Source organism: Cinclus cinclus, chromosome 5, assembly GCF_963662255.1.
Source record: "Cinclus cinclus chromosome 5, bCinCin1.1, whole genome shotgun sequence".
Classification (NCBI taxonomy): Eukaryota; Metazoa; Chordata; class Aves; order Passeriformes; family Cinclidae; genus Cinclus; species Cinclus cinclus.
The window spans coordinates 7,826,702-7,852,615 of NC_085050.1; the positions used below are offsets into that span (position 1 = coordinate 7,826,702).

The following is a 25,914-nucleotide window of genomic DNA, read 5'->3' on the forward strand; positions in this document are numbered from 1 at the left end:
GGCCGCGGGGCTTGCGCAGGTAGGAGCCCCGCCGCCGCTCGGCGCACGGCTTCGCGCGGCTCCTTGCACTTTTTTTACTGCTCCCACTACTTTTTTTTTCTCCGCCTTTTTACTACTATTTTTCCTGTTTCGTCCTCCGTGCGGGCGCCGGGGGCGGGGGGATTTCTCGCCCTCCTCCCCGCGCTGAGCGCCTCTCTCCCTCTCCCGGCAGCGCGGCGGCGGAGCGGAGCGGTGAGCGGCGGCAGCATGCGGCGGCCGGGGGATGTCTGAGGCGGGCGGTGCGGCGGCGGCCGCGCTGCCCCGGCGCCGCTCCGGAGGCATGCGGGCGGCCTGGGGCTCCGTCTGGTGCCTGTGCCTGGCGGCGGCCGTCGGCGGGATGCCGGTGGCGCGGCGGGGCGGCGGCAAGGCGGCGGCGAGGAGCGGCGGGCAGCCGGCAGGTAAGGACTGCGCGGCCGCGCACACGCGTGTTCTGTGCGGGGACGGCCCCGACCCGGCCGGGTTCGGCGCTGGCGTCCCCGTCCCTGAGCGAGCGGAGTGGGGCGGATGGATGGAGACCGCCGGAGGCTGCTGTGGAGCGGGAGTTACGAACGCGGGGCCGGGGCCGTTCCACCTCGCCGTGGTTCGGGGTTAGCTCGGAGGCGCTCAGGAGGGACAAAGTGCTTTTAAGAGGATCCCTGTCTGCCAGGAGCTCTCTCCCGGCAAGGCAGCGCATGGGGGCACCCCGTGGGTAACAGCTGGGAAGATGCTTGCGTGCGTGTGTAGCGGCGCATCTTCGGCGCATATCGGAAATGCTCTGACTGCGTGTGTTCGGGTGGGGAAAGTAAGGAAAGGCCGTTTATATCCGTATCTTGGGAGCAGAAGTGGAGTTGCCTCAGCTCCGGGTAGGCACAAACTGGGTTGCAGCGGAATGAGCGGCTCTGCTAAGGGAGCTGCGTTTCGGGGGAGCCGGTGACGATCTCCCCTGGAGTGGCAGCACTGCAGTTGCAAGTGAAGAAAAGTTAACACGTAGGACAAAAAGCTGGTTTTTTATTTTTTTTTTCCTCCTTCTTTCCAAGTAATATACGGCGAGTTTGAAACATTGTGTCTCTCTGATCCGCCTCAGCTGCTACCTGAGTCCCTGTTTATTTTTCAAAGCTCTTTAATGGAAGGGAGCCCCCTCGCAGCCCCCCGTCCTCCGGTTTGCATGTACCCGGCAGAAAGTTTCCATTGTTCAGGAAAGGGTTTGAAGCCTGTTTGCCAAAAAAGTGACAGGGGAGTAAATGGACTTGGTGGGGGGGGGGCGCATTAATTTCATACCCCTTTTGGTTAAAGCTATAAATCACACCGGAGGTTGGGTTTGTTTTCAAAAAAGTCCTAATAAAACACCAGATTCTTAGTGTAACTCGTTTGGCTCATTTTTCACAGCCAAAAGAATTGATTTATGGGGCAGCATCGCAAGGACTTGGTCAGAGCAGATGAGGTCGGTGTGCAGCAGGCAGCCTGTGCTGGCCGCAGGGGTGCGAGTGACAGGCGCGGAGTGTCCCCAGTTCCCCCTGGCTTGGCCTGAAGTGCGGATTTGGTGCTGTCACCTGAGGCACATCGCGTGGGGGCGAGGAGCGACCTCGGTGGCTGCCTCAGTGGTCCCTGGGCTTCTACCCTCACCTTCAGTCCTTAGCTGGGCTTGGTAATGTGTTAAAGTGGTGCTAAACCCTTCCCGTGCTCCAAGATAGTTTTGCAAGTTAAATCTTTGGGACGCTGTTGGAATTATAGCAAGTGGCATGCTTGGAGGTCACACGGAGGGAAACATCTCTCTGGTGATGACTGTGGAGTGAGTGATGGGTTGGGATTGCCAGGGGCTCCCGTAGAAATCCTCGGGACAGGCTTTTACCTCTCGGTCCGCTTTTTCCAGAGCAGAGGCGGCACTGTCATCTCCCGCTCTGCTCCCTGGGATTCCTCCCTGAACCAGGAGGACTCCCGTCAACCCCAACACCTAGCAATGTCTTCAAGAGTTACTCCATCACTGCGAGCTGTTGAAAGCTCCGGTGGATGGGGACTGTGAGGGGAGAGAAAGCTTTTCAGTGCCAGTGGCTATCCCACCGTCTTCCACGTGCGTGGGAAGCTGGAGCCCGTGCTGCTTCCCCAGCTCCGTGCCAAAGCCAGCGGCTCTGCGACCGTGGGGGCACCCGCTGCCTGTCTGACCTGGGGGGGAAAAGGTTGTGCAAAAGAAACTGTAAAGAATATAAACCTTCAGAGCCAAGTAAAAACACATTTTACTTTTTCAGTCTTTTTGAATTGAATGGGGAAAAGCAAATTCTTTCTCCTAGTCAAATGGGCCATGGGGTATTGGCTCATTACTGAGGGTTGTTGTTCGCTGGGCTTTGCATTTACAGTCTAAGGCCTTATTTTCCATAAAGGGGCTTGGAAGGATTTTTCCCCAGTGATCTAATTCTCCACACGGGGCTGTGAAGGCTATAACAGCTACTGCTTTGTGCCTATACTCAGCTACATAAAACACACATTGAAGGGAGGCATTCTCGAGGTATGTGTATGTTTGCTAATATGAATACTGGCTATTAGCGGAGGTGGAGGGGGTGCAGGTTTTAACATCTCCGCAGGGAGGTGTTCGGCTGTTGGCAGGAAGGAGGCAGATGGCGGGGCTGTTGCTGAATAGAAGCTAAACTAAAAACACCAGGGGCCTCATCTGGGCTGAGTTTCTCTTCTCTCCTGTTCTCGGAGCTGCTGCAGGAAGAACAATGTCAAATTTCCCCCCCTCCCCTTTTTTTTTTTTTTCTTTTTTTATGAATGAAAGTAAGAGAGGCGAGGCAGGATTGAATGTGTATGTCATTCAGGGGCTATGACAGAGATGATTAGGGAGGTCAGTGAACTCCTTTGCAGCCTTGAGCATGCGGTCACTCTATTCAGCAGCCACAGAATAGACATCAATATAAAAAAGCCCGTCCAATTTGCATTAGTATTCAGATAAAGATATTACTTCGTACGATTTGTGAATGTCAAGTAATGCTGGCTGTTTTCTTAGAGAGCAGCCCAACTGAAACAGCAACATTTAACTTTTAAGAAATTGTGATAACCATCCTGTCTCCTGGAGCTGGCTTGTGTGTGTGTGTCTGCACACAGTATATGTGAAAAAGGCAATTTCTGGGCTCTTTGGGACTTGTGTTGCACTAGTTAGCTGCTGAGGCTGGCTGAGTGCATTGAAAGAGTTGTATAGAGAGCTGCTAATGTTTGATTAGGTTTGTGCAAGAAGGGGAGGGGAGAGCTCTCCCAATCTGTCAGAAGCAAGAACCAAAGTTTTCTTGTGCAAGGAGTGGAATTGTCACCCAGGGTTAATACTACACAGGCAGGTTTTTTTTTGCCAGAAGAACAGAACAAGGACAGTTTGGGGATTTTGCCTCAGTTTAATGGGAGGGCACGTACCAATTCCTGTGATTTCTTTGTGTGGAAAGAAGTGATGTGCTGGCTGCGGTGCTTTAGGTGCAGCTGATGGCAACTGGACTCTTGCAGCCTTCCAGCATGAGCTCAGCGAGGGGTCCAAGGTGTAGGGTACGCTGATCTGTGTCACTGCTTTGTGTATCTGAGCGTTTCAAAGTTCATCCTGAAATTATAGGGGTATTGAAGTGAGTGCCAAATGGCACTGGTTGTTCCTGGAGCTGGCCTTGGGGTTTATATGTTCAAACGCTCTACAAAGAGTCTCTCATATATTTGATGGTGCTGCTTACTTTGTGCACTATACCAGAAACGTTTCAGATTCAGTGGGCAGCTGTGAGGGATAATTTTTGAGATTAAAAGTTGATCCATTTGTTCTCCTGAACAGCAGCAGCTAAAGAGCTAATTAAGTCTTTAATATTAACACTAGCATATTTTATTAATGCAATAAAATAAGAGGACACAAGTAAATAATGATGAAACATCGCTTCTTAAAAAAAAATAAATCTATTTCTTACCTAGCAATGAGCAAACTAGAAAGTCTGTTCCAGTGCAGAGATAGACTCAATGCATTCAGTAGTAGCTGTGTAACATGTCTTCTACACATACTGACAAGGGTCACTCCAATTAAATCTGAGGATTTTTTCTTTTAATTAAGACTTTATTAGCAACTGCTGAGTAGGAAACGTGATGAAAGTAGATCTGAAAATTGTGTAGCAAAGTGTTGATCTGCTAATTAAATCATGCCATTAAAGTAAGCCACTCTGACTGGCACGTTAACTTTTACAACTCCCTCAAAAAAAGAAATCCTCAGTGCTGTTTGGGTAGGCAAACCTGTCCTGAAGCCTGACTGAACATGGGTTTTGAAATTAGGAGAACACCAAAGAGGTCTTGATTTATGGCGTTCCCACTCTAGCCAGACCTTTTCCATACAGTGGGACACAGTCTGCTGGTTGCACAAAGCTGAATTTTTTCATAAAGCAGGAGAAGAGTTCCCCCCACTTCTATAAGAAACAAAATTTTTCCTTTTAAAATATGGTCAATAACAGTGAACTTTGATATCCACCTAAATGCTTAGAAAGCTGTCCTTTCTGAATACTTACTGTGTACATCTGCTGTTCACTTAGGGATCCTAAAGGGTAGGGAATCAGCCTGGTTTCTGAGCAATTAATAAAATTTTCAGTTTATAAAAGCATTGGATCAAAGTGTTTCTGACAGTGATCTCCAGCTGGCATGCAGAGCTGTGACTGAAGGCATTTGCTGCACTTTAATTTTAGCTAAGGTTAGGGCATGGCCTGCTGGTGGCTTTTTCTGGCTGGTCATTGAAGTGTGTAGGATTCAGTGCAGGAGCATGAGCCATTAGGTTTCATGGAGAAGTGGCTGTGTTTGTCATCATGGTTTAGCTTTTGGCAATTTTTACTATATATAAGGTAGACCCACCAGGCTTATAATAAATTCAGGTTATACTGAAATATAATAATTATCATAATATATATATATGACTTTCTGTTTATACTGAAAACAGAGTCAAAATTCCCTCCCCAGTTTTTCCCAGCTCTGCTGAACCTGATACACAGATAAAAAAATTAATCTGGCTATTTTTTTTTGTTTCCCTGTTGGAATAGGTTTCTGTCTTGTCCCTCATGGGCTACGAGCTCCTAACTTTTCATGTGTCCTGGGAGTTTGTCTGGCTCTGCATACCTGTTTTTTTCCTTTTTTCCTGACTCTTAAAAAACACTCCAGCCTTGAAATTGCCTGCTGACTCCAAGCCATTCAATAGAGTGGTTTGATGTAGCTGTTTCAGTGTTTGCCATTTCATCTCTTTTAATAGCGATTAGTGATAAACTTGATTCTACATGTACCAGACTGTATGCCAGAGAGGATGGTGCCTGGTAAAAGTTTGCCTTACACTGGGTTTTTTTTCAGCAAATGGGACTCTGGTTCAGCACAGCCGCTCATGGTGTGTGGCAGCAGGCAGCCCAGAGTGTAGGAGGAGTAAATCTGAAAGCACCTCTCTGCAAATGCTGGGCTAGAACCATGTCTGAAGACTCATACAAAGCTGAAAGCACCTTAAAATACCTTGTTACACCCTGAATTTTTTTCCTTGGCCTCCTACGTAGCTTATCAGTTTAGCGGTTTCCCCTCTTTTGGCTGTTTATCTGGTGGTCTTGTTAAAAAAAAAAGGCTTTTTCTCTGAAATAAAGCTGACTCCCCCAGTGACCCCTTTCTCATACCTCAGAGCTCAGGTTGCCAAGTGCCGTAGATGTGATTTAAAGCTCTGTATGTGTGAAGAAGGGCTTTTATTCCTGCAGTAAATGCTGTATTCCTGGTGTGCTTACCCCTAAAGTATCTGCTCCTTGGCTTGAATGACCAGGAAGTTTCTGCAGTATCAAAAGCAAACAAGAACTGTGAGATACGGGCTGAGTAAAACCTTTAGTAAACTTAGTAGTTAAAATGTGAAAGGTAATCAGATGTAAACCTGCCCTATTATTCTGATAGGCTATCAGAGCTTTTGCATTCAGGTGGATAGGAACTAGCCAGGAGGTAGTTAAATCAATTTTGGTTTTTTTGTGCAGTGACACTCAGGTTACTCAATGTAGCAAAGCTATTTTTGAAGAATAGCAGCGCAGTCAAGTAAGAAAACATTTCTCTGGTAACTGCTTCAGTTTCAGATGTATTAATCTAAGAAAGGGGTGGTATTTATTGCAGAGGTGGAAGTAGGTCTGGTGTGCTGGCCTTGCTTTCTCAAATCCAGAGAGCAAGGCAAGATAACGAGTTGGTTGAATAAGAAGGTTATATTAAAACTTGGAAGTAGATCTCTTTATCACGCAGAGTTGTATGCAAAACAGTTGCCATGTGCTTACACGTTTAGCATCTGTGAGATTTTGGGGCTGTGCCATTTCTGCGGGTTGTGAGGGGTTAAAAGAGTTAATAACTCAAGTGAGAAGGGTTCCAAGTTTTCGGGTGAGGAAAGGACGCAGCCCAGGATGGCTCTGTGGGAGCAGGCACTGCTCCACAGGCTGCTGTGTGTGCCGAGGGCTCTTCCCTGGGAGCTTCACAGCCCCAGGACCCCGGCGCTGCTGTTGGTACCGGTACAGCCAGGCACCTACTCTGACCTACTGAACTACCTGCAAGTGTCATGCTGACACTTGGCAGCGTGTTGCTTTGGACTTTTTCTCCTCATTTCCTTTTCACCCAAGGAGCCAAGCCATCAGTTATGTTCCTTGAGTATGAGGCTTTTAGGGAAAGATGGTAACAGGCAATGATAGTGCACCATGGCATTCCAGAAACCTCCAGAGGTGGCCTCCCAGCTGTTGCTTTTTCATGACTGATGAAAGTGTTTGTGAGTTTATCTTCATTTAAAACTTTTGCCCTGGAAAATGAAGTGCTTTGTAGTTTTGCCTTGATTTCACTGAGCTACCTTGTGCTGTTCACAAGGAATCTCAATAAATTATTTCAGGTGATGTAGTTAAATCAGTAAAGCTTTACTGATTTGGAGACCAATGCTGGGTTATAAGGATTGGACTAGTATCCAGAAATAATGGATTTTAAGCATTTTGGAATTAACCTGGCTCGAGTTGGGTGTAGGGGAGACAGCAAAATAGCTGGGTATTGCTTAAGGGGCCAAACCTTGTGGTGGTGGTGTGGTGTGTGGGTGGGTTCTCACTGATACCAAGAGGGAGGAGTGATGTAAAGTAACAGGCAAGAAGGGGAGAACTTCACTGTCAGAGGGCTCTAAGGAGGGTTCCGAGGACGAGAGCATCTCTGATGTTTCTCTCACAAGAGGCAGGTGGCCCCTAGCTCTGTGAAAATGGGATGCAGGCATGGTCCGTGTAGCAGGACCATGTCCCAGGAACCACTTGGTCCCCTGTGTTGCTGGTGGTGCCTCTGCAGAGGGGATTTGCTGGGGTTGTGGTGTGTGGCAGAGGAGGTCATGTGAAGCCCTGGAGGTGTTTCTGTTCCACCGGGCACCGCAGGGTATCTGGCATCATCCTGAACTGGCAGCTCATCCCCTCTTGCTCATTCCCCTGGGGAAGGTAAAATACACGTCTGTGAAGGCTTTTCTTTGGAGTAAAAAGGAGCTACGGGAGATGTCTCTGGATCCAAATGATGAGGCCAGCCTTTCTCAACCTTCTGCTTTCCCTGTCAGAAAACTGAAAAGATCCCAAGAACTAGATTTTTAAATTTTATTTTGGTATTTGACAGAGCTTGTAAAGATTCTTCATAGCAAATTTGGCTCCCAGTTAGGAGGGTCATTGCTTTCTTTAGGAGTTTTGCCATTCTCTGCTTCTTGTAGTCCTGTAAAAATAATAATGAGGTCTTGATCTTGCGCCTATTGAATCCTAGGCAAAAAAAGCCCCCATTGATTTCCAAGAGAGCGAGCTGAAGCTCTTCACAGATCGTGGTGGGAGCAGCTATTTAGCATAAGCAGGGTTTGTTTGGGAAGTTTTCTAATGACCCAAACATTTTAACAAGCAGAGGAAACTCTGGCGAGTAAAAGGGCTCCCAGTTTGGGGGTGGAGATCACTGGAACTGGCTTTCAGTGACCCCCCATTCCTCTCTAACCAGCTGTAACACAGACCTTCACTTCCCATCTTGCTTTCTGTAACTCCAGCTTCGATGGGAGCCTGTGCAAACACAAGCAAGCACCAGAGGCAGCAGCCACAGCCACCACGCAGCTTCCCTGTGCCTCTGTTCTGAGTCCTCTGTGCAGCTGAGCTGCTGTGCTGGCCACTGTCCCCTGCTGCCCCATCCTCACTGCCACTTTATCAGTGTCACCAGCATCAGCCCCAGCACCACGAGTACAGTGTGCCAGCAAAGTGTTAATAATAATCCCTGCAGAGTGAGCCTGAGCCCTGGGACCTGCACCACACAGGAGCCTGTGGAGGAGCTTTCCTGGCACTTCTGGGCAGGCAGAGCACACGAAAAAGTTTTCCCATAGGACTGTTTGTTTTTTTTTTTGTTGTTTTTTTTTTTACTTCTTTTTTTTATAAACCCGCTTTCATGGGCGAGACTCAAGTACAAGCAGTTGCCTCCCAGCAAAATACTTGAGCAGCTTGTGTGGAAACTGTAGGGCCTGAACGAGCTGGTGATTTCATTTTTGTTTAAAATGTTTTTAACTTCTCTCTCTATAGATTCCCCTAGGAAAGCATTCTGTTTCTAGCCAGTAGCAGGATCTATGTAAGATGAGCCAAGATGTGCTTTGGGAGATGGGAGTATCGCAGCTAAAAGTGAAGAGGAGAAACCAATTGCAGTGAGAAGGTTAAGGAGTTCTGAGTGTGCCCTGACAATTAGCATGTTGAAGTGAAGCTAAATCCTCAATGAGCCTTTCTTTAATTAAAAGAATGATTGGAATTAGGCATGGTACCATCTCTTCTGATCAATATCATGAGTATCTGTACGAATAAAGCATTTCTGAGGAGGGAGAAAAACACCAGATTTTAATCTTCCTTTGGTAGCCGATATGTCTGCCTTTTGCAAGGGCATATTTTTCCCTGTCTTGGAGTACCCAGGCTTGTTGACAGTAAACAACTGTCACTTGGCAGTTTATGAAAGAAGAATGTTTAAGAAAACATGTCCAGTTTAAATAGTTATGTTAATAGGCTGGGGATTCATGCAGAAGTGAGGGGATCTGGTAAAGGGAGGTACATAAATTAGCTGGGATTTAGAACCATAGGATTGTGGAATGGTTTGGGTTGGACAGGACCCTAAATGTCACCTTGTTCTACTCTCCCATACTTACTGTGGAAAAAAAGAGCTGGATGCAGTTGGGGGAGAAAAATTAAAAATACTTTTTGTTTTTACAGTCAGTGTTTTATATGCGTGAATTCACAGCTTTCTGTCAAAGCGTAATTTTTTTCCCAAAGAGAATTCTGAAAGCCTCTTTCTTCCAGCATGTGGTGGGTTGGGCTCTGGGAGGCCCCTGGCTGGGATGAGCTGCAGGGCTGGCAGCCCAGTGCTCCCATTGAGTGGCCCAAATGCTGCTTCAAGCTCCACAGGCAGCATTTGGACCTTGCAGCTGCCCTGCCGTGTCCTCAGCCTGTGCCTCACAGGGGTGATGGCGAGAGGAGGCTGCAAGAAAACTTTGCCTCCTGATTTGTAAATTGATTAATTACAGAAGGGAAGAGTTGGGGTGGGCACTGGGGGGAAAGTAAGAAACAGCAGATGGAATCCTCTCTGCATCCCTGCCCAAAGTTGCTACAAATCCATCACCCACCTTCTTTTGAGTTCAGCACTGATGGATGTAGTGAGTGATGAGCGAGAGCAAAGTGTTTGCTCCAGCTCAGCCCAAAGTCTTCAGTGTCAAAATATAATGAGTGGGGGCCTGGTGTGAGGCACTTGAAATCTGTAATCAAGCATAAAAAGTATGTTTCAGGCTTTCCAGGCTCCTGGTTCATCCTGCTTGGGAAGAAAGGTGTAAGTGGCTAATGGGGGATACTAGCATTAGCCTTGAAGATACTGGGTAAAACCACTCTCCTGCACTCCAGCCACCGTCCTGGGATATAATATAAATACAGTAAATACAGTGGAGTTTAAGTACAGAGTACTATGTTACAGATACCCCTGGCTGAAGTAAAGTATCTCAGAGAGGGGCATCTTGACAGCAGCACCTTCTCTTGCCCATGTTCCAGTTAGGGCAGAGAGCTGGAGGAGCAAATGGGTACCCCCAGAGTTTTGACAAAAGGATCACACTCAATTTTCTTCTGCCCAGTGGTTCAGTTAGTATTGCCATTTTTTGAACCAGAAGGCAGAGGAAACCCAAATCTGAAGCCTGCTATTACAGAAAAGCTTTGCTGTCTGCCTAGTCAAAAAGGAAAATAACTCCTAGAAAGTGTTGATGGAGTTGTGCTGGGGCACAACTGTGAATTATTTAGTGAAGGAATGAGATTTCTGCCTCATTTTGAAGTGCAGGCATGCTGGTATCTTGGATCTGAGGAAGCAGTGGGCTTCTGCATCACAGAAGTCTTGGTGAAGGGGAGGGAAGCACAGAGGGGGCAGCAGGGGTTGTACTTTGCCCTGTTCCCCTCAATGCAGGGACAAGAAGGGGCAGGTTTGTACCCACCACTGTGGTCTTGGTGATGGCTCGCTGCCTGATCCTGGGTCTGATGACCCCAGGCAGTGCAAATCCTTCCTGCAAATCCTTCACCTGTTTACTCTGAACAAGACTGTCTTGTGGGTGGAATGTGTTAGTTCTGGCAAAAAAAAAAGGGCCTGGAACCTCCTCAGGTGCTTTCAAAATACATGTGAATGAAGTAGATGTGTTCTCCCTCACTGTCCCCTTCTCCTAGTGCATAGCAAATGAAGTGCAGACAAGAGGTGCAGTTTTTGCAGGAATAACTTCAGCCAGTGCTTGAGCACAGCTGTTTTGGGCATGAGAAGGAGCAGCTGGGGGGGTGACATGGGATGTCTCAGGGCAGGCAGGAGGAAAAGATGACCCTGGATTGGCCACCCACCTCTGGAAAGGGGCTGGAGGGGGAAGAATGGTGTGTGCAGCTCTTGCTCCATTTATGGGTTATACATCAAGGGAGATTGTCCCACTTTGTGTCTTCATGAGCAGTGCAAGGTGGTGGTTCATCCCACCCAAGGGAGCATGGCAAGAGCTTAGCTTTGGTGCCTGACTTTCAGACGAACTCAGCCCCTTGGTGGCTGCTGGGCTTAATTTTTATCATTATATCTTCTACCTGGCAGAGAGAAGTGGCTGATTCCTTTCTCCCTTGGCTTGCCTGCTGCACTGACCATATTTGGTGTCACAACAGCATCCATCTAATTCTTAAAGGCTCATATGCACAGGGAAGAATTTACATGTGTTTCTGATGGGGAAAGGAAAAACTGGGAAAATCAGAGTCAGAAGGATGGGGAATATATCCCAAAGTGCTTGTGGAAGGTCTCATGCAGGTAGGACCAGTCATGTGCTCTTGCAGGAAGGTGGAAATAACCCTCTGCAGAGGGTCTACATTTCCTTACAGTAATGCTAAAATATCTCTGCATAGCAGTATCTACCCTGCTTCTGGAATTTCTGGATCCTAACGTAGTGCAGGTTGTAGATGATGATTTGGGAGCACTAAAACTGCTTGAAGGCACTGGGAACCAAGACACGCATGACTTCCTTGAACTCTCTCTTAATTTGTAAAGTGCAGTCCAAACCCTGCTGTAATAGATAGGGTTACAGGAGATCATTAAAAGGCCCCTCCTGGTGAACCTGATGCCCTGGTGCTGCTGCTGGAAATGATAAAACTCTGCATTCAGGTTGGATGGTATGCCATGCCCTGTGTGTATGCCATATGCATGGAAGCCAGTGAGTCCTGCTAATTTAGGGATTGTTTTCCAAGTCTGTTTTCTATAAGCTTGTAGACTCAATACAAATAAAGAACTGACTAAGTTTCCTGTGAGAAGCACGGGACAAACACTAAGGGTGGGATTTGAATGCAGAAAGGTGAAAACACAAATGTATATAGAAACAGCAAGTCAAACAAGCTGAAAAAATACTGTAAAGTTGATTTAACAGAACAGTGAACTCAAAGCTGTCTAATCCCTTTAGCAGCCTTCTTTAAAGAGGAGAAATAAGAGAGTTTTTCACATTACTTTTCCTTGCTATCTCTCACAACTCTTTCTAATAATGCTGAAGGGTAAGACTTGAGTTTAGCACAAGGACAAAGTGTTGCAGTTTTAGTTAGAGGTGTTTTCTAAATAACAAAATCTTCATTTGTCCTTTGCGACATTAAAGTGGATCAGACTTCCTGAAAGGAGATTACTGTTAAATTTCTCCGACTGGGGTACCTGGTACCTAAATCTCACTTGAGACTCTGAAATAACAAGCTTGGTTTTGAAAGATGCTGAGCCAGGTCAGGCTCTGCATTTAAATCACTTAAGCACTCTCAAAATCTGGCTATTCATTTTGATGCATAGATATGGATTTCTGGACTTAATCACCGACCTTTGCATTTCAAATGTTTGACCTTTGTTTTCTTTACTAAGTATGCAGACAGAGTGGCCCCCAAATTATTATTTTTTCCTTTTACATAGCTGAAAACAGCCAGCAGAGAAGACTTGAAGTTCTTCATCTTATTACTGAGAAATAGGGATCTTTGAAAAATAGCATTTTGTGTTACTCAAGAGAAACTTACAAAAGGGGAATATTTTCCTATTTTCATTCACGTGAACATGATCCTTCATATATCTAAAACCCACAATCAGTTGGGAAGAAACCCACCCAAACTACCCTAAACCTTTGCCCTCTCTTAATCCCTGTACAAGAGTGTGGGTTTTTTTTAAGATATGCTTTTCTACCCCCTGAAATAAAGGCAATTGATAGGCTCATAAACAAATACCAAACATTAAGTCCTAATCTCCATATAGAGGAGCCTGACCCTTTTTATGGAGCGAGAGGGTAGAGGGAGGAGACGGGGCCAGGAGTTTCAGGTTTAATGCTTATTAAAGTTTTAGTGGGTGGGAAAATGCAATCAATAAATTTTGTTTAATGCCTCAAAACTGGTGTTAGTTTTCACTAGCTACACCGGAGAGTAGTTTTCATTTTGAAACTAGGACACTCGTAGTTGGAATGACAATTAATGTGGAGTGAATATGGTCCCAGTTGGAAGCCGATTTTTTGAATAGCATGAGAACTCCCCCCACCTCCCTGCCTTGGCTCCAAAGTGGGGTAGCTTCCGTTTTTAATTAGCAAACCCGGCAAAATTTAGCTCATTGTGTCTTTCTGATCCTTTGGCCCAGTGGATAGCTTGGATTTCTCCATCTTGCTGTCTTGAGGCTGTTCTTTTTAGTTTTTTTCCTTCAGTTTTGGTGCGGGAAGGGAAGGGGGGCTTCAGGATACTTAGGATTAAAGTCATTGTTTGGGGGTATTTGCAGCCAGCTGCCTGCATTAAATGAAGATTAGAGGAGCGCACATTAAAAGCGCAAGGGAAATGCAGAGGAGCTGGGATTTGGGAGCTGCATAGCTGTGAACCGAGGGGGAAAGGTTGGGGCTTTATGGCAGATTTTTTCTGGTGCCATGTGATCTTAAAGCTCACTTCAGAAAGCATCACAAATAGCTTCCAGGGCAAGACTGGCTTGGGAATTGAAAAGGGAACAGGACCATTTGCATCCCTTAAAATGTTCCTCTGAGGTGAACCTAAACGTTTGAGCCTGGAGAACTTATTTCTTAAAAATTCGTCTGCAAGAGCACTTGAGAGGTGGTGAAATGTTGATAGAAGTGACCAAGTAGCTGAAAGCCCAACCTGGAGGTCAAAACTCCAGCAGTAATGAATTTCTGAAAGGTTTTGAGGACGGAAGGTACAGAGAAAGAACCCAGGAAAAAAAAATAACCCGAAAAATGATTCAGCAACATTGTAAGAAAGTTAAAATATTTTCAAAGATACAGCTGCTCTCCTTTGCCTATGCTTTGTGGAGTAGTCATTTGTGCAAGCTGCGTCCTTGTAGCAAGCTCTTCTAATTGCTTGGGATGCGTCACCTACAAAACCTGTCCCAGCAAAGCAGAAGGGATGCTGTGGTGCACTGATGCTGCAACACAGAGCTTCAGCAGGACCCAGTTCTGCTCCAAGCTTTGCCCAATCCATTGGGATGCTGGGAAGCCTCATTCTGTGCCTCAGTTTACATAGCTGCTGCCACTGGCTTTGAAAGGGCTTGTGGTAGTTGCTTGCTTGCTGCAATGATGAGAGTTTTTTGGACTTCCTCAGGCATGTAGAGCAGAAATGTAAAACATCAGCTGCTTTGTGGTGGGATCTGTCTGTCAGCATCAAGCTGGGATGCCCCTGCTGTGCTGAGCAAAAGCTGAAGCCGAGTTGGCCACTGCTCTTCAGAGGCAGCAAGAGACAGACACCAAAAGGATGGGCACAGTCTCTGGTGCTCCCCCATGGACCAGCCCAGTGGGACAGTGGATCTGTGCCATCCCTGTGCCTTGAGCAGCGAGGCTGTGGGCTGCCCACGTTTGGCCGCCGTGGTTGGGCGAGGTGGTCTGTGTGACCTGTGGGCCAGCAGCCAAGGGTGTGCTGGTCGTGCCAGGCTGGGACTGATGTCACCCCACCAAGAGCATGGGCTGCTGAGAGCTGATGCAGCTCCTTGCTGCCCTCCCTGAGGGAGGCAGGGAGACTTTGGCACCTGGGAGAGCAGGAGCTGGGAGCTCTCACAGCCTGGGGACCCCAGCCTGCCCACGCTGCTCCCATCCTCTGCTCCCTGTCTTTGGGAACCATTGGTGGAGACCTTTCATGCCAGTTCTTCTATTTCTGTAAAAGAAGTTCAGCGCAGAACTCTGAGCTAACTAGATCCGTACGAGTGGCGTTTGCTTCCCTGTTTTGAGCAGGGAGCCAAGTGTTTGGTTGTACAATCTGGCTAGATTTTAAGGAAAACTCCCCGTCACTGCCTGATCCTTTAAGCCAGAAATCCTCAGCTGGAGGCTGTCCCTGGGACTGGTTCTGGGCTCTCAGCAGCACCCAAAGCTTTGTGCCTCTTGGAGGGGTTTACATTCCCATCTTTTTAGGTGTAGCCAGGAGACCCCTTTGATTTCTTCTTTGGTGGGGGTTTTCTTGTCTTCCTCGGGATTTCCAAGTGTCAGAGGGAAATACTCCTGGCCAAAGTGTTTTTGTAGCTGTTTTAGCTTTGTAACAATTTATTTCTTTAAACTCAGTGCCTGAATTGGGTGATCTAAGAAAGCAGTCCATTAAAAGGAGGATACTGTAGAGTCCTGATGAATCCTGTTTTCTACTTGGCCGATGGAACAGAAAGCTAATTGCCAGTAGTAAATCCATTCAAAGGAGAGCTGGAGGGAGGGAGAAAAAGCTAATATTCCTCCTTGAATGCCATTTAATCTCTGAAACCTTTCATGCAGATGTAAATTAGGATTTGCACAACAGAGTCAACAGTTGCTCTGTAGATAAGGCAGATTTGCAACATCTGCTTTTTCCATTTTGGAAGCTCTTCCAAAGAAGTCGCTGTCAGGGATAGCCAAGCTAAACAGTAGAGATTTTTTTATTCCTTGCCATAATCTCTTGTTTATAAAGAAAGCTGCATATGACACAACTAAACCTGGTTATTGTTCTGCTAATTCTCTAGAAAAAAGGTTTGCTTTTCTCCTAAAACAGAACTAAGAAAACCCCCACGGGGTAGTAACACAGTGCAGTTACTTGCTAATGTCTTTGAAAGAAATAAGAAATGTCTGGTAACAATTGCATAGGCCACTGCAGTGCAAATACAGTATAAACAGTTTACATTATTATTATTATTGTTATTGTTATTATTATTATAATAATTATTATTATTGCTGTTTTATGCTTTTCCAGGAGAACTGCCTCCTCCCAAGAAAACACTTGCAGTATAGGAAAGATAAAGTGGTACCTTTTTGTGATCTGGTCTAGGGGAAGGTGTCCTTTCCCATGGTAGGGGTGTTGGATGAGATAATATTTAAGATCCCTTCCAATGCAAACCATTCTATGATTTTGTGAAATAATGGAGGCAAACCCTTTTCAGATATAATTATCTAAAGACATAGTTTTATACTGCAGTTTAGACTTTTACAGATACAGATATTTTATTTTTGCAATATATTTTTTCTGGATGTGAGTCCCACTGTGCCGGGGAGATAACCCAGCAAAACACCACTTTGGGAGGTGATTCTGCTTCAGCAAAGCATCTTGTGCTGCTGTGATTGTCAGAGTAAGCCCCTTCTTCCCAGGATGGCTGCAGCCTGACACTGGGAAGTGTGGTGCAAGAAGGGTCTTGACTAAAGAAGGGGAGAGGAGGTGGGGAAGAGAGAAAACAGAATGTTTTAGATAATCCTTTTTATTTTATAAATAAAATGGAAAATATACACACAAAATAATTTCTATAATATCATGCCTGTATTTGTTATATTTGCTGTGCCAGGCTGGTGATGTGCCTTTTGGGGTGACAGGGCCATAGCCAGACAGGGATGTTCTACCTTTCCACCTCTGGCACCATCACAGCTGAGCTGAAGGGAGGGGAAGCTATGCCCTGCATAAAGCACTGCCAGATATATATATATATATATATATCTCACAGGGACTGCTTAGGAGGTTTTCAATATTCCCCAGGGCCTGTCTGCCTCTCTGGTAGGAGGAGACAGAGGAAATAGGGATGTGGGTTCTGTGCATGGTGTGGTTCCTGTGGGGAGGTGACACTGAGGCCACTTTTCATTTCTTCCTGGCTACTTTCTAGATTTAGATGGGTCTTAAATGAACAGTATTTAGCAAGAAAAGTGTTTTGTTTTCCATGGGGAAGTGACTCCATCCCAAGAGCAGCCACACAGGTATTGTGAAAAATATCTGAATATTATTCACTGGGTGAATAATACTCTGTTAACACAGGTAGGACACTTATTGAGAATAAACCAGGGCTAAATATTCAGGCCACAGTGCTGGTCTGAGTCTGCAGATAGTGTACATGCTCTTTCCCACCATGGCTATGTTCATCCCCTTAATGCTGGAGGTTTTTGTACACCTCCAGCAATTATTCACCAGCTTGCTGGCTGGGATCATGATCCCCCTGGGAATGGGATAACAAACTCAACAGGAGAAAGCTCTGGCATTGCTGTTGCCCTGTGATCCTATAATGTATCCTGTCACGGTGGATTTGGTGCAATAAAATACATAAAACAAGAAACTATTTCAGATTAACCTGAGGAGAGAAATGCATGGAGCGCTGCTGTCTCTGTGCTTGTTAACATGCCAAATTCAGCTTGTCCAGCTTGAAAAGGGAAAAATATCTGCCTAGAATTGAGCCTTAGTCCCTTCCAGCACTGGGCTGTGAAGCAATCCTGGAAAGCCTCTCGGGGACTGCCAGGGTTCAGGGTGGGGTGAGGAAGCTCCTGCTGGTGGTACTGAAAGTTGTGTGCCTCACATGCTCTGTGGGGGGAGTCCCAGTGTGGTTTGAGTTGTGTGGTGGATGTTTCTCCTTCTGTAGGATGCCCACTGAAGGAAAAGGATGATGATGATGGGGAATGCATGTACCCCACCAGAACAGTTCCTCAAGAGACTCCTGAACACTTTGGTGTTTAAATAAGTAGGGTTGTGGGAGGTTATTCCAGAGGAAAAAAATCAAAGGTGAAGAGAGAGATGTTTTCTGGAGCCAGAACCCAGCACCCTGTGAGGTGACAGGGGACCCTGGGGCTCCCTCACCCCTCCCTGTGAGCTTTTGCTGCCCAGGAGCAGTCCACAGCAGCATTTGGAAATAGTCCCTGACACCCGGGACGGCAGGCTCTAGGTTGGCTTGGATTATTTTGGGAGCCATAAGCAGCCTGGGAATAGCCCACCACCCTCCATCTCCTTAGCAGCCCAGGGACAGCATGCCACCCTTCACCTCTTCTTCCTCCTTTCATGCTAGAATAATAAATAATTTGAGAGCTGCATGCATTAAGACCAAAATAAAACATTTCTAGGCTCAGCCAGAAACAAGTGCTGATGTCTGAGAGGAGCAGACAGCTGATGGAAATACCGACACACTTAAGTACTTGGAGCTGTGAACCACACAGAAAGTGAATTATTGCTGGGATGAGCCAAGCAGCTACAGAGATGAAGTATCTTATCCTTATAAGTGAATACACACAAAAGCATTTCAGCGTTGCTGGGCCAACTGCTCCTCATTGTGGAAGGTGTTTCCAGCCAGTTGCTGCCTTTTTGCTCCTCTGAACAGCTTAAAAATGTTCTCTTTCTCTGTAGCATGTTTGCTACAAGCAGTGATGATGCTTCAAGTGCTGATCTCCATCAGATGCGTCTCTTGGTGGTTCTCAAGTCATTGCTGCTTTGGATAAATGATAATTTGTTGAATTTTAGTCATACCTTGGGGGTCCACAGCCCAGATTGCCTCTTTCTCTCAAAGAGCCTGTTAAAGCTGCAAATGTGTTAATCCCTGCTCTGCTGGCAAGTGTCAGAGTGGGCTCCTGTAACCCCTACACGAGTTAATTCCCTGGTAATTTATACCCGTGTGTTGTGGTTTAACCCTGCCTGGGAGCTCAGCCCCACACTGCAGCTTGCTCACCTTATCTCAGAGGATGTAAGAGAGAATTGGAAGAGTAAAAGTGAGAAAACTTAAGGGTGGTCATAAAGACGATTTAATAAGAGAAGCAAGGGCTGTACACAGAAGCAAAGCAGAACAAGGAATTAGTTCACCACTTCCCCAGGGCAGGTGTTCAGCCATCCCTAGGACAGCCAGGCTCCATCATACAGTGACTGAGAAAGACAAATGCCATCACTCCAAACAATCCCCCTTCCTCCTGCTTCCCCCAGTTTTATTGCTGAGCATGATGTCATATGGTCTGGAATATCCCTTGGGTCAGCTGGACTCATCTGTCCTGGCTGTGTCCCCTCCCATTTTTTTTATAGCTGGACAGTTGGCTTCAGAGGGGGCAGATTCATGTCTCCTTCATGGCTTGGTGTCTGGCTGAAAAGGTGTTGGAAACACTAGGCACTTGCAGCTGGAAGGCAGGAAGGAGGTGCTGGACTCTGGCCACCCTGTGAGAGATGTGAGCATTGGTTCCTTGCTTTGAACTCCTGCTGTTTTAAGCATAGAAATGAGAGTGTCTCTGCTTTCAGATTTATCTTTGTACTTGAAAGCTATATAAGGAATGAGAGTAAAAATTGGTTCTCCAAGGTCACAGTTGGCAAAGTGTTTAAAAGCATTTGTGTGTCCATTTAAATACTTTGTGGAGATCTCCAGTTTGGGTCCTGTTTATTTTTTAAGCCATAAGTATATAAACAAAAGTTTGAAAAACAGTTAAGACAAGTGAGATTAAGACAATTTGTAGCATTCTCCTTTTAATTCACCACTACATTTTTCCTGAGATTATGCCCTGTCAGTAAGAATAAAGTCACTAGAACCAAACTTTACATCACAATGTCTGCTGGAGACCTACTGAGGAGATTGAGGGTAGAGATGCCAAAATAAAGTTGTCAGAAATAAGAGATGCTGCTTCATTCCACAGAAGAGACTTGAGACCCTAGTTCCATCTGCTGAGTCTCACTTTTCTCTTCATTCCAGCTTTCCCTGTATACATTTTATAAAAATTCTTTGTTGCTTTGTCATTAACCCAGGTTGATTTTGGTTTTCAAAAAAAGAGTTATTTCCTTTTAAATGGCTAACCAGTACAGTTTGACCTGTGCTTAGTCTGGGCTTGTTCCTGTTCAGTAGGTTTATAATACAAAAGCCAAAATATACAAGTCTTGATCATTTGGCAAACAGCTTTGGTAGAACTGTTTTGTGTGGAGGGATTGTACAGTTGTGTGGGGTTTGTTTTCCAGTAGATTAAATTAGCAAGAAGTTCCATCAGTACTCAGTCTTGTAAGTGCAGAGCTGTCCACAGGGCTTTATAATTTGATACCAAAGTTGGTACCAGTGAAAAATCCTCGTAGTCTAGAAGAAGGAAGAAGAAACTTGAAAAGTTAAACCAGAATATTTCTTGACTGTATTTTCCCCAGAGATATATCCCAGTTGGGAAGAGACCATGGGGGAATGTTCAAATGTAGCAATGAGTGCTGGTCTAATAGCAAGGAGATTCTTCATGGAGCTCAGTCTTTGATTTACTAAAAGTATATGCTTTCCAGGAAAAATTTTATTAAAAGGGAAAAAAACCCCAACACCCTAAACCTTTGACTGCATGAACACCACAACATTCTGGCCAAACCATAAAGTATTTGAGTTGGAATTGCTGCTGTGGTATGAAGGAAAGGTTCTTTGTAATCCCAATGAGTGTGGGCTTTGCCTCCTGTGAGACAATACCTCCTGTGAAATACCACCTTTTCAGGCCTCTAGAATCCTTTCTTTCTACCCTGCAAGGCTATTGACTGCAACATTTCTATATTTAAAATCTTTATGTTTATGCAAGAATAAAAAGCATGCATGACAAGAAGAGGAAAGGAATACACTTTTCTCTTACAGCCTGCTCGAACTCTTTCACCTCAAGGCAAAAGAGCAACCTGAAGTCAATGCTACATCCTCAGGCATTTGGAGCTGCTGTGCTTGCACTGGTTTTACAGTGAAGTCGTAATCTATGAATATGTCTTTGGTTCTGTACTTTTGTTGCACAGAGAATAACTTCAGCAGGAAGCTAGTGATGGTTTCATTTATTTTAGCTATTCCAGCCTGCATCTTCTGTCCAGCTTTCCACCTGTTTTCTTCAGCCCACAGATGTTGCCTTTGGGTCACCCAGAATCACATAAGAAATTTAGTTTATCTCTGGTTCTGCTTCTTATATCCTGTCCTTGCTGGGTCTCATAGGGTTTGTGGACAGACTCACAGGAATAAACAAAAGGAGGTCCAGAGACTGAACTTGTCAGCAGACACTTATTTCTATTTCTGCCAGATGGGTCACCCCCTCACCTGCAGCACTGGGTGTTGCAGTGGCCCTTCTAGAGATCTGTGCAGTTTGTTGTGATGCACCTGATGGGGTGGATGTGTTTTGGTTGCTACAGGGTCAAAGCCATCCTTGTAGACCAGCCACAGACCTGACTGTCTTTGCACAGCTTCCTGTGCAAAGGGGAAGGTCTGGGCACATGAAACATCAGTAGAGCAAATACAAGATATGTTTCTTTTTTAAACACCCTTTCTGTCTCTGACACCAACTCTTATTTATTCATCTCCATTTCTTTTTCCCTTTGCAGAATACTTGAGGAGTGAGACCGCCTTTCTGGAAGAGTTGGTGTTTGGAAATGGAGATACCATTGAACTTTCCTGTAACACCCAAGGCTCTTCTGTGTCCGTTTTCTGGTTTAAAGATGGTATTGGAATTGCACCTACCAACAGAACTCATATTGGACAAAAACTGTTGAAGATAATCAATGTGTCATATGATGACTCGGGGCTGTATAGTTGCAAGCCAAGGCATTCCAACGAAGTCCTGGGAAACTTTACAGTCAGAGTTACAGGTACGTGCAGAAATACAGTTGTTTCAGTGTTTTTCTTTTTTTTTTTCTTTTTTTTTTTTTTCTCTTTTATTTTTAATTTTCACCCTTTCACATGTTTAGCACAACTGGTGGTTAGTGGTGCTTGTTTGTCCTTAGAGGGTCTGTACCTCCCTGGTAACTCCTGACAGTGATTAGACTGGCAAAACAAACCAATAGAAGAATGCTTGCGTGTCCATACAAAATGTTGAAGCTTGATGTTAATACTGAGAGAGACTTAGAAAGGGTGTTAGATTAAACCTCAAATTCCCCTTAACACTCAAATAGATGCCATGCTACATGTGCCTTTGAAGTCTTTTGTGAATGAGTGAACTGTGGCTCAGGGGGTTTAAATGATGTTTTCCATATTATATGACAAATCAGTGGCAAAATTGCATGTAAAAGCTAGAAGTTCCTAAAAACTGTTTCTCTGTTGTAGCTGGTAAATCTCTGCCTTCCATCACAGTTACCACAAATTGCTAGCTTGTTTTGGAGGTAGCTTATCTCTAAACTGTGTGTATCCAAAACGTGTGCTTCATCAAAATTACTTATTGGGATTCGTACATTGCAAACAAGTGCCATGTTAGCAAAGCACACGCTGTCATTTGCTTGGCCATGTTTTTTGTGATGAGGATGATAGAACAGAACAGCTACAAGCTGTCCAACCCTGGATCACTAAACACAAAGTGCCAAAAAAAATCTGTTGTTTCCAGATAGCTGACCACCAACACAAAGGTCATTTTTGTTATTTCAGGCTGATGCATTGGTAGATGGATACCCATCACTGTGAGTATATAAAAAAACCTCCTGATCACAGGTTAAAAGCCTGGAATTTTCAGGTGAATTAGCCCTTTGTCAATCTCAGGGTTTGAAAACTTTCATTTGCCCTTGTACTGTTGGAGATTTTTCAAGAATCCCTGAATAGCAGGAACTTTCTCCAAAAGTTGAGTTCCCTCAAAAAGTAAGAGTCTCTGTCTGAAAACCAAACACAGAGATGGTTGTGACTGTGAATCACATCCACTCCATAGAGCTTTCTCATGCAGTAGGATTTTGTGTGAGAGAAAACCATCGTAAGAATAAAAGCTCGTTTCACCAAGCCTTTAGCAACATCTGCTTTTTATTGAACGTTACTGGAGATTGCTGTGAATGTTTCAAGGTCATATCAATTAAATGGTTAAAGAAGTATTTGGCCCTTGAAAGGCTTTCTTGAACTAGGTATGATTACTGGGGCTATCCAGCAAACTGCAGGTTGTTAGAAATGTTACTCTCTTTTTTTCCTGAGTGTCATGAAAATGCTTTTGAGTTCAAGGGGCAGCAGGGAGGCAAGAGAGGGCAGCTGGTTACATGCTCAAATGAAACAGCTGCCAGCCCCAAAAGTTTGTAAAGTGAGAAATTGTTTTTAATAGTGTAAGGACTGATAATCCTCTGCTTTTAAAAAGTTTAAGCCTCTGTATTTTTCCTCTTCACTAATAATAGCTAATAACAGCTTGAGAACTAGCGAGTAACCTGAACCTGCTTTCTGACAACATTATGAGTCTTTGATTCTATTAGCCCACTGTCATTACCACCAAAGTGCTGGTAATATGGGAGCCTACTTTTTAGCTGTCAGTAGCACTTGTTTTAAACTTTGAAGCCCTGCTTTATATGGCAATAGTGGTGCCTCTCATATACTCAGATATTTCTTCTTAATTAGTATTGATTGCTCAGTGTGGCACTGCAGAGATGAGACTGATCAGAGATTTGAGGTTTGTGTCCCCTATTCTTAAAGGTGACACCAGCAATTAGCTCAGGTATCTGGTCAGGTATTCACGTGGATATCTGATGTTTGGGGCTGGAGTTATTCTCTGTGTTAAACTGGTTTAAAATTGTACTAACAAACTGGAATTGCTCTGGTGTGTGTTCTTAAGTGCAAAACCAGGCTAGGTGTGTTGGCAATAGCTGATCCACACATAAGTTCCATTTTGAGAGATGCCTCCAGGTCCGAGGGGCACATCAGGATTTTCCTACACAGAACCACGAGATTTAAGTCTGCAGCAAACTGTTCTGCAGTGACTCTGGCTGTGCACTGGGGGATGTCTGATGCTAGAAGCAGAGCAAGTAGATGCTGGAGCTGGCATTCAAGGGCCAAGAACCAAGCTGATTAACAGCAGGATTTGATCTCTTTAAAATTACTCCCTTGACAGACAAGGGGCTTGAGTGTTTTGCTAGTTTACAGAAAGAAACATACTTAAAACCTGAGCACTTGGAAAGGATGGTGTAGAGGCTGCTTGCCCAAACTGATATCCAGCCCTGTTGACAGAAGGTCCATTTCTGTAACCGTTTCATGCACAGAGCAGACTTTAGATTTAGTGGTTGAGCAGATCCCCTGTGATGAGCATGGACTGCAGGCTGGTACCAGCAAATAGAGCTTTCAAAATACCCAAGGCCAAGCACTACAAAACAGGTGACTGAACAAAATTAAGTCCCTTTGCATGCATAATTAAGGCCCTTTTGAGCAGTTCTTGCCAATACTCAACAACTTCTGCAAAGGATTGCTGTTTTAGGAAATGATAAACAAATAGCTTATAATTTTCAGTCACCTTTTGATAAAGGTGATTTTTAATAACCTGAATAGGACGGTAGCTATGAATACAGGATATTTGGTCTTAAAAACATAGCTGCATGTCTCGTCTTAAAAACAAAGCCATGGGCTTCCCTTAACCTTGTGAAAATATTTTTTAATTAGTTTAAAAATTTATTCTACTCCTCTGGTCACGATGGATTCGTTAGAAAGCAGAAGTAAACTATAATCATGTGTTAATATGGGTAACCAAATCTGAGAGCAGAGCTGAAAAGGTGCTGATTTCTCTGTGGATGCTGGTGGGGATTTGGCTCAGTTTCTGCCTTCGCCAGGACTTGAGTAAACCTGCTGGATCAGCCAAAACACCTAAACATCCACTTCACTTTCAGCAAGCCCCATGGCATTTCCCTAGTTCTGCTGCCAGCAGGACCTCAACTGTGGATTTGCAGTTGGATACGTGTTAAAAGTTGTCCTTGAGGCTTTGCCAAGGAGAAGGTGCAAAGCACAATGAGCCTCTGCAGTCTAAGGCAGGGAGATGTTTCAATGCGTTGCTTCTGTGGATGGTGAAAATGTCTGGAAGGCCCTTCCAGATTCTGCAGGGAAGACCTATTTGTTGTTACCTTTTCTTCTTTTTCCCTCCTTTTATCACCTCCCCATCTTTTTCCATTTTTACTTCCACTGTGCTGGTCAGAAAACAGTATAAAACTCAAGTGCATCTTGTGATGAAGGATGTCCTGCCTGGCTTGATCTTAAGTGCACTTTACATTTCTGGACACATGTCGAACACTCATAATGTTTCCTGTTTTCTAGTGTTTAAGGCCAAGTTCTTTTATTACCACTGTCTCAGACCATAAAGGCTGTGGGTTGATAGCATTTTGCCTTTATTTAAAAGAAAAATTCCTGGAGATTATTTAATGTCAGTGATGCTAAGTCTTCCAGACTCTGAACTGTACTAAACTAAGCCATGTAAACTAAATCAAACCCTAAGCTGCTATTTGATAATGGCATTTGCATTTACAGTAGTCACTTGATGGGGCAAGAGGAGCCCAGCCTTCATTGTGGACAGCTTGGAGAAGGTGAAATGTTAGACCACATTAAAAGAAACAGTTCAGGATGTTTTGGAGAGATACAGATGGAAAATTCCCACCTGTTTATCTGTATTGAGTTACAGCCTTGAGGTGCCTCTCTGGGAGGAGTATAACTAAAGGGAACTGGTTCGTGGAATAGCCATCAAAACAATGGAGAGAGGTTTGATTGCAAGAAGTTCAAAAGTTTTGGTCTTAGCATTTGAACAAGGAGTTAATGAAGGGAGATGTGACAAGGGGGTATTGAGTTAAAAGAAAAATGCAGGGAAAGTGAATTAGAAATGTTGACCTGTAGTTTTGAGACATGTTAAAATAAAAAGTCTTCAGAGTGAATGCTAGAGGGAAGAAAAAAAAAAAACAAACTAGAGAGCTTGTTCTGCAAAAAAAAACTTTTTCTGATTAAGATTTTCTTTTGTATTTATGAAGAAGAGAGCGTTTCACACAGGGAGAAGTATTTGATACTGGACCACATTTTCAGAGCACTGGCAAACTCTTGACACCTCTCTCCCAGCTGAGAAAGCCCCTGCTCAGTTGTGCCTGGCCCAGCAGCATTAGGGGGATGGGCTGGTAGAGCTGCAAAGGAGGGTGAACCATCACTTGGATGTCCTCCCTTGGTGGAGCCCGTGACACCAACAGCATCATCCAGCATGGTGTCCCCATGTACCATCCTCTTTCTGCTTCACTTCTCTCTTGTCTCTTTCCAGATTCCCCTTCGTCAGGTGATGATGAGGATGATGATGATGAGTCAGAAGATACAGGTAATTTGTTTTTCTGGGATAGAGGCCTTTTCTTTGAAGAAGCTGTGGCTCCCAAGCCGTGCAGCTCATCTGGGTGTTCATAGCAGCTCTCTCTTTGTGTTGAAATCAGTGACCTTAGGATGGAACCATGATGAAATTTATCTAAAAATTTGGAAACAGCTGCCAGTGGTATTGCTGCTGTGGAATCC

The 25,914-nt window shown here is 44.9% G+C and overlaps 1 protein-coding gene across 1 annotated transcript in view; it reads left to right on the forward strand.

Annotated features, from left to right (window-relative positions):
• The first annotated feature begins 262 nt into the window (after positions 1-262).
• Positions 263-25,914, forward strand: part of FGFR3 (fibroblast growth factor receptor 3) — a 54,933-nt gene continuing 29,281 nt past the window's right edge. The window contains exons 1-3 of the mRNA XM_062492625.1: positions 263-437; positions 21,045-21,308; positions 25,673-25,726. Of these exons, the coding sequence (XP_062348609.1) occupies positions 263-437; positions 21,045-21,308; positions 25,673-25,726 (493 nt within the window). The remainder of the gene's footprint in view (positions 438-21,044; positions 21,309-25,672; positions 25,727-25,914) is intronic.